At 43.5% G+C, this 7,807-nt stretch overlaps 2 protein-coding genes across 2 annotated transcripts; one reads left to right on the plus strand and one right to left on the minus strand.

Moving 5' to 3' along the window:
* Positions 1–1,423: 1,423 nt before the first annotated feature.
* Positions 1,424–6,088, plus strand: LOC135634733 (uncharacterized). The gene is made up of 12 exons (XM_065145279.1): positions 1,424–1,562; positions 1,636–1,717; positions 1,984–2,053; positions 2,200–2,280; positions 2,773–2,889; positions 3,245–3,685; positions 3,852–4,258; positions 4,503–4,602; positions 4,723–4,782; positions 4,867–4,953; positions 5,437–5,565; positions 5,687–6,088. Exons 2-12 carry the CDS (start codon positions 1,671–1,673, stop codon positions 5,981–5,983), a joined length of 1,836 nt encoding a protein of 611 aa, XP_065001351.1. The 5' UTR covers positions 1,424–1,562; positions 1,636–1,670; the 3' UTR covers positions 5,984–6,088.
* Positions 6,089–6,223: 135 nt separating this feature from the next.
* LOC135634738 (uncharacterized) lies at positions 6,224–7,011 on the minus strand. Its single transcript, XM_065145287.1, has one exon. It carries the CDS (start codon positions 6,902–6,904, stop codon positions 6,362–6,364), a length of 543 nt encoding a protein of 180 aa, XP_065001359.1. The 5' UTR covers positions 6,905–7,011; the 3' UTR covers positions 6,224–6,361.
* Positions 7,012–7,807: the final 796 nt, after the last annotated feature.

A 7,807-nucleotide genomic window follows, 5' to 3' on the forward strand; every position in this document is an offset into this window, starting at 1 on the left:
ATCCAATTCATCATCAACCCATCCACCATTGTGGGCATCAGTGGCTGAGATCGACTTCAACCGACCACTGAGAGCTGCAAGACGAAGAGTATCCGAGTACAAACTATTATGTACAACACTACTACCGTTGGGAGAAGAAGAAGCAATCTACTCCTTTTCCTGCTCCAACCAAGATTGTATACATGAAGAGCTTGATCTTATCCACTCAATTTGTAATAGATTTAGTTCGAGGAACGAAAGAACATATTGTTGTTGTGCTGCTCTTATCAAATTATATGCTACAAAAGCCATTTTCCCAAAAGCTATCAGTCTGTAATCTATGCTGTCGATCACATGGATCTACTTGTTCCCAACTCCGATGCTTGTTCAGATAAGCTGCGCTCCGACACAGATCCATCACCTACTTCGACAGTAGAAAAAGAAGCTACTTGTACAGGACCTTGAATGCTCCACCCCTTTGACCTTTCAAGTGACTCCAAGCCATCCATCACTCCACGATCGAAACCCTCGGTGGAAACAGCTCCAAAAGCACATGAAACCTCGAGCATGTCTGTCTTCTGATCGTATTATAACGTCGCTCATTTCCATGACGACGAGAACTCATTGACGAAGACATGCCATATATTAGTTTATGATGAGTCTTCGCGGACCGGAAACCATGTAATTATTACATCACTGTAGCAGTTGCAGTGGCTCCCACAATCCCATGTATTCTATGAACTGTGAAGATCTAAAAGCTTCTCCGAGCTGCCAAAGGCAACAGTCTTTTTGCTGCAGAGATGATGCACCTTATTCTTCCTCTTTTGCAACTGTTTGTGAAAATGCCAGTGCAACGCACATTTCTTTAAGCGATGGATTCTGTGACAAGCAGTCGCTCCATGAAACTTCGTCGAGGCAGGCTATGATCCCTTTACGCCTCACCTTCTGATCTGAAGAGGCTGTGAAAACATTCTCTTTACAGATAGATGTACGCTGCAGTTCCCCTTCCGTTTTCACGCTACCGACACTGAGAAGCTTCACTGAGGCATGTGAAGACCTTTATGCTTCTCTTTATTCGCTCTCAAAGACTCTTTGTCTTGTAACGTCAACGTATGCATCGCTGTGTCACGCTTCATGGATGGACACCCTGTGATGCTTCGACACCCACTCTCCTGTGATAACAAAATGGAAGTTTCATTTGTACTGATGGCGTATGAATTCTACTTTATTCAGTCACATGACGAGATGAGCTCCCACTGCAAACATGCAGCTATTCCAAGGAGAAGTCTGGAAGAGACAAACTCCATTAATGGCTGTGGCATCAGACCTTGCCTGCACGCAGCATCTGCTCTGTCCTCGACTGACACACTGACTCGACTGTTCCTAACAAGACAGCCACTCATCCGTGGGTTCACCCCCCACAACACCAAGTCTGATGATGAGTCTCCGTGTGAGGATGCAGATTGTTCTTCCTCTTCTTCTTTGATTTGTTAGGACGTATAATAGTGGATATGTGTTGAGGGGCAGAGGGGCTTGTGGAGTGAGAAGCTTGGTTGAACTGATCGACGACTCATTCGTGCCAGGCATTCTCCTTCTCCGCTCGTTTAGGCTTCTTTGATGTGATTTCTTGCGTCCAATGAAGTCGCTTAAATGCAGGAAGTGGAACGCTGAAGATTATTCCTGTGGAAGCAATGGGCTCTGTTGGAGAGGTCTCTGCAAGGCACAGGCGTTCTAGGAGGTACGTAGTTGATCTCCAACCTAGCTATTTCTATCTCGCGCTTCTCTTCCTGTCTTTGGTAGCATTGCATGTGTTTGTAAATAGGCTTAAATGACAGGAGAAGAACAAGGGCAAGTTTAAATTTTGGATTCTGAATCATTTGTGCATCGTATATTTTTCGAAATTAAGATCGTTCATTTCTAGATTTAATGTTGAGAAGGATGTGAAGCTGCAACCTGTGTTGGCGATGTAGAATTCTTGCTGACAGCATTCCTCTGTAATTGCAGTGATTCAGACAAGAGAATAAGGACGGACAAACTGGATGTATCGGTCAAATCATTTCATCATGTTAGGATGGTAAGAAAGTGATCACTCTAATTGCTCAGTAGTTGGTAGTTACTGCAATGCAATTTGTTGGAAGTTGTTGTTTTCCTAATTGTATTCTTTCGACGATGGGGGCGAAAATGTGAAACACTAAATCCTAGATTTGATATGGTTGCAAGGATGTGGAAGAAGTCGGCCAAGCTGAGATCAAGAAAGGGCCTTCACCTAACTGTGAGGTTGAAAGCTCTCTCAAGAAAGAGGTACCATCACCTAAAGTTAAGGTTCAATAGCGACTATGGAGTGATCTTGATCACACATTGTTTTTGCATACATCACTTTCAACTTTTTGCTTGATATCAGCAATTGCTACGTGTTTCTTACCAACTGATGTCTGCCAAGACCATGAGAAAGACTATACTGCACAGGAGAGAAAGTAATTAGTGCATTGCATTTCTTCTTAAAGGGCAAAAGTCATGATGCTCATGAGTACTTCATGGAAAATATTCATCCTAAACTCTGTTGTGGTTTGCTTATATCATTCTGGAATTCTTGTGAATAACATGTTTAAGCAGTATCTAGTTAATCAACCATGAGGCCCGGTTACACTGAACTGGAAACTGTGTCATGCACCTCAAGCATTAACCAGGATATTACTTTTGTCGCAGTGGTTGCTTTTTGCTGTCAGTTTTATCAATCTTTTTTTTAAAAGGTTTCTTGCACATTTAAATTACCTCCTCACTTCCTTAATGCAGATTCAACAACTTGAGAAATGCCTCAAGGATCAGTTTGTTGTGCGACAAGCTCTAGAAAAAGCATTGCGACACAAGAGTTCTGCCATTGATACATCGATTGATGGTTATATTCCAAAGGTAAGTTCTTTGTCTTTTTTTTTACTTATTAAATGTTTGTTTTTACTTCTTATTATCTAGTTTCCATATAGTTCACAAAAATAATGGTGTTCCATACAAAAAAAAGATGTCCCTTGATCCATAATCTTGTTGTTGCTTGATTTGAAATGTCATTATTACAACGATTAGCATAATTTGGGCCTTCCAACCAAGATGGAAGACTCATATATGATAAAAAAATGTCATATCTTTTCCTGAAACCGAATAATAACAGTCAAGTTTGAAAGTTATGAGTAAGTATTCTTAACATCATTAAAATATCTTCTGCACCAACCTTGGACTTTGAATTTACTGATGTACTTTCTTGTAATGGCAGCCAACCATGGAGCTAATAAGGGAGATTGCGATGTTAGAGTTAGAGGTTGTGCATTTGGAACAATATCTTCTATCACTCTACCGAAGAGTCTTTGAACAACGTATATCAAATGTATCTCCCGCTGCTGTTGAAGATGTAAAGAAGCAGCAACTGATTTCCCAGTCAATGCCATTTCCAGAAGCCGCAACACATGATATCCCATTCAGAAAAGCCGAATCAGCATTTCAGTCGAGTCATATTCTTCTTCCACGAAAATCAGCAAACAAGTTATGCAATGAAGCTTGTCCTGTTAATTGTCAAGAGAAGCATGGTCGTGGCATTCACCGCAGCCATTCATCACTAGTGCCACGCTCAGTATGTTCAGCTAAAGGGTCACCTTCGGCAAAGAATCTAGCTCGAGCTCTCGGGGCATGCCATACTCTACCTTTATCGTTACTTAAAGTATATGATCATACTCCCATCTTTCTTTCCTTCTTAGAAAAGAAAACTTTACATGTCTTGAACTTCTTGAGATAAACCTCCAGCTTCCTAAAAATAAATATCAATAACAAGTTCATTCTCCTATCGCAACTGCCTTCTAATCATTATCGTTTTGGTTTGTGGACAGCATGGACAAGACTTCAATTCAGGGGTAACAAGGCTGGCAGATCATCTTGGAACAACAATTGCTGATCACATTCCTGAGACACCAAACAAACTATCTGAAGACATGATCAAGTCCATGTGTGCCATCTATTGTAAACTTTCAGATGACCATGTTGGGCATCACTGTGTCGCATCTTCACCTACTTTGTCCTTCTCATCAAGGAATACATTTTCTCCCTGTTATATGAAAGAACTGCAGAGCCCTTATTGTAAAAGAGAAGCCGTCCTTGATGCATGGTTGGAGAATTCTTGCTGCACTGAAAGATTAAAGGATTTCAGTGGACCTTACAGTGTGATGGTAGAGGTGTCTTCAATATGCAAGCACAGCCGAAGGTCTAGTGATCTTGACGAAATGCTGCAGAATTATAAGTGAGTCACTGCATGACTATAAGAAACGCTGCATAATTGCATTTGCTACTCTGTTTAGTTGCATAGAATACCTGTACATGCAAGTGTGGTATGCGTGCTAATGATTCATTAAGAACAGATGCATTTTTTTTCTGGAATCATATTGCTGAATCTGATTATAAGCATTTACAAGATAGAAACTCTCAGGGAATTTATCAGAAATTTTTTTTTAACAAACTTGACTTGATTGGTTTTTTTATTTCAGATTGCTTGTTCAGCGATTGGAAATGGTTGATCCGAGATCGATGAGCAATGACGAAAAGATTGCTTTCTGGATTAACATACACAATGCAATTATGATGCATGTAATTCTTTTTCCCTCTCTTTATCCATCAGCACTAAGAACTTGCCTATTTTCCTTGACATACTCCTACCTTTCTCAGTTTCAAATATGAAAGCCCTATCTCTTGATGTGATGTATGCAGGCACATCTGGAATATGGGATTCCAGGAAGCAACATAAAAAAGGCATCCTTACTAATCAAGGTAATCTACTTCAGAGGTGAATTCAAAAGGTGGCCTCTTTGAGATATTAGGTAGTAGTTCTGATCTCAATGTTATTTTTTCCAGAATACATACAATATAGGCGGTCGCATGATAAATGCAGACATAATACAGGGCTCAATACTTGGATGCCGAATGCATCCTCCTGGGCAGGTATGCCTTATGCACTGCTTCATATTGAATAATCTTCCGAAGCCATTCAGCTCCTTTAGACTTTTTTCTGACGTCTAAGCAGTTGTTCTGCATGAAAAAATTTTCATGCAAATTTTTTCAGTGCCATATCTTTATAGCATTTTTTCTTGATCTTGCTACAATCATTTTATATTCGTTGTTCCCTTTTGCTGCATTGTTAATTGGTCACCTCCTCAAGCATTAAATATGGCCAAAATTTTGAAGAGAAGAAGCAAATTAAATATGTTTTTGCTCGTCGACTAGCATGAAGAATACATCCATTTCTTTCTTTTGTTTTCGAAAGAAAAGCATTCTTATCAAAAGGAAACATCTTCTTGCTTGATAATCTACTACTTGTCCCTGTTCTCTGATACCGGTTAGATTTCTTTCATGTTTGGATCAGCTGCTTCAGTTAATTTGCTGATTAATACCTCAACTGGAGCTTGATATCTAATTCACTTGTAGTGGCTACGCTTATTACTCTTCTCACAAGTAAAGATCAAAGATGGTGATGAGTGGAAAACCTATGCCATCAAGAATCCTGAACCTCTGATACGCTTTGCACTTTGTTCAGGAGGCCATTCAGATCCCGCGGTAAACTTAAAACGCATTCTACTTTGTAAAACAAGTTCTTAGTGATCAGGATAAGGGAAAACCATCTTCAGGTGACAAGAATCGACACCATAATGATTGGGTTTGCTTGCTCATTCTTCAGGTTAGAGTGTACAATCCAAAGAGATTGTTCCATCAGCTGGAATCTGCAAAGATGGAGTACATCCATGCAACTGTGACCGTTCGAAAGGGATACAAGATTCTTCTGCCAAGACTCGTTGATTTCTTCGCGAAGGACTCCAATCAATCTACTCAAGAATTACTGGACATGATCAAGTGCTATCTTCCCGAGAGGTTGAGGTTGGTGATCAACGGATGCCATGAAAGCAGCTGCCGCAAGATCATCGAGTGGGTGCCTCACAACTTCTCTTTCAGGTACTTGTTGCCAAGAGAACTTTGAAATGCTCAGCTGAACTGATGCCATTCAGCATGTACAGTCTTGAGGAAGAAATAGGCTTTGTGACTGATTGATGTACATAATCCAATGCAAATTGTTCTGATCGCATCAATTTATGTTCTCTTGATTTAGATTATAGAATCATACGAGGCTTTCAATCCTTGGTCAAACTGATCGCCTACCAGAAGACCTCGTTACGTCCGTGTCTTCCAATTCCAAGTCTTTGTGCTGCATCCATTTGGATTCAGTTGATGCGTTCGGTGGATGACGAGAACTCGGAAAGCAAATGTAGCTCCTCTCAAAATTTACGGATCGAACAGAGCATCGAAGCTGCGTGAAAGATCGAGTCAAGGAGTAATCTTTGTCATCTTGTTGCCACTTCTACTCCGGAATGCCGCTAAGCCCGAGCTTGAAATCTCGTCCCTCGCCACCTCTTCTCATGGAGCTCGGCCTTCTCCTCCGCTGCCCTGGCTCCACCACCAGCCTACTACCGGATTTGGCGGCTGAAGCATCGGGGAAGTGGAAACCGCCGGAGACCATGAGAGCCGCTCTGGCTTTCGTGACTGGCGCGACCATCTCCTCCGCGTGGAGCGGCCGCCGCAGCATGGAGACGGGGAGGAGGAAGTAGAGCTGCCCGGGCTGTCGATCGTCGTCGGCATGGACAGGGGAGACGAAGTCGTCGAACTCCATGACGTCGGCGTTGCAGACGAAGCAGGCCGGGTCCTTCCGGAGCACATGCGATGCCTTCACGGGCCGCAAGAACTGCTGCAGCTTGCCGTCCTGCAGGACCAGCTTGGCGGTGGGGGAGGAGGCCGCCGCCACCACGGCCGCCGCGTCGCACGAGCTGCAGATCTCCATGGCAGGCTCCTGCTTATAGTGTCTGGGATCGGAAGGGAAGAGAAGGAAGGTTATCGTATATACCATCACCTTCCCTTCTCAAGTGAAGGAGATGCCAACCAAGATACCATCGAGGACAGGCTGCGTCGGACAGGGAGAGGAGGAGAGGGATATAAGAATTATATCTCACGGTGAGTAAGGAGTGGGGGGAGCAGCAGAGATAGCGAAGCATGACAATGATCCATGCATGCAAGGCTGCAGTTTGGTTGGTACGACTTGATTCGGTCCGAAGGTGTCGGTGTAAACAACTTTAAGTCGTGACCTCGAGGTTGACGCGACTCGGTTCGAGTCCGGATGACGGGGATCTCCCTGGGACGTTCCTCGAGACTGCTAAGGCTACCGGCTGCGGTGATCCGATTGGGACGGGGTCGCCGTTTCCTCCGGGCAGGAACTCCTCGCCTGCGCGTCCAGTGGGGACCTTCGGCTTCGCACTTGCACAAAGGTCGGGTCGGGGTGCTCGGCCCGACCCCTCCGACGATCAAGTCAATGATGTGGATTGGTGCGGTGTTTTCATGTGTCTCTTTTCCCTTTTCTCTCTCCCTTTTCCTCATGCGCTTAGAATGCAAGGGTATTTATAGGGAAGTTTAGTGTTACCTGATGTGCCTACCTGCAGGGAGCAGGATCGTACCTCTGATGACATTTGACATTGCTATTGGCATAGCGTGAGGGATCGAGCCTGAGCGGTCGTTAATGGGTCTCGGCCTGTGTTCTGGTTCGTTTGACCAGGCTCTGCCAGGTTGATCGAGGCATGAGCTTCGTCTGGGTCAGCTGACGTCAGCCCGAGTCTTGTCGCCATTTATTACCCTTATCAGAAGGGAAGAGAAATTGAACCATGTCGCTTTGAATTAATGCCTTACATTGTTGGGTGTGTGGGCCTCAAGTTGCTCACGACAGATGACCCAAGGAAAAAAAAAAAAAAAAAGGGATGGG

The sequence above is a fragment of the Musa acuminata genome, chromosome BXJ1-3 (genome assembly GCF_036884655.1).
Source record: "Musa acuminata AAA Group cultivar baxijiao chromosome BXJ1-3, Cavendish_Baxijiao_AAA, whole genome shotgun sequence".
NCBI classification, from domain to species: Eukaryota; Viridiplantae; Streptophyta; class Magnoliopsida; order Zingiberales; family Musaceae; genus Musa; species Musa acuminata.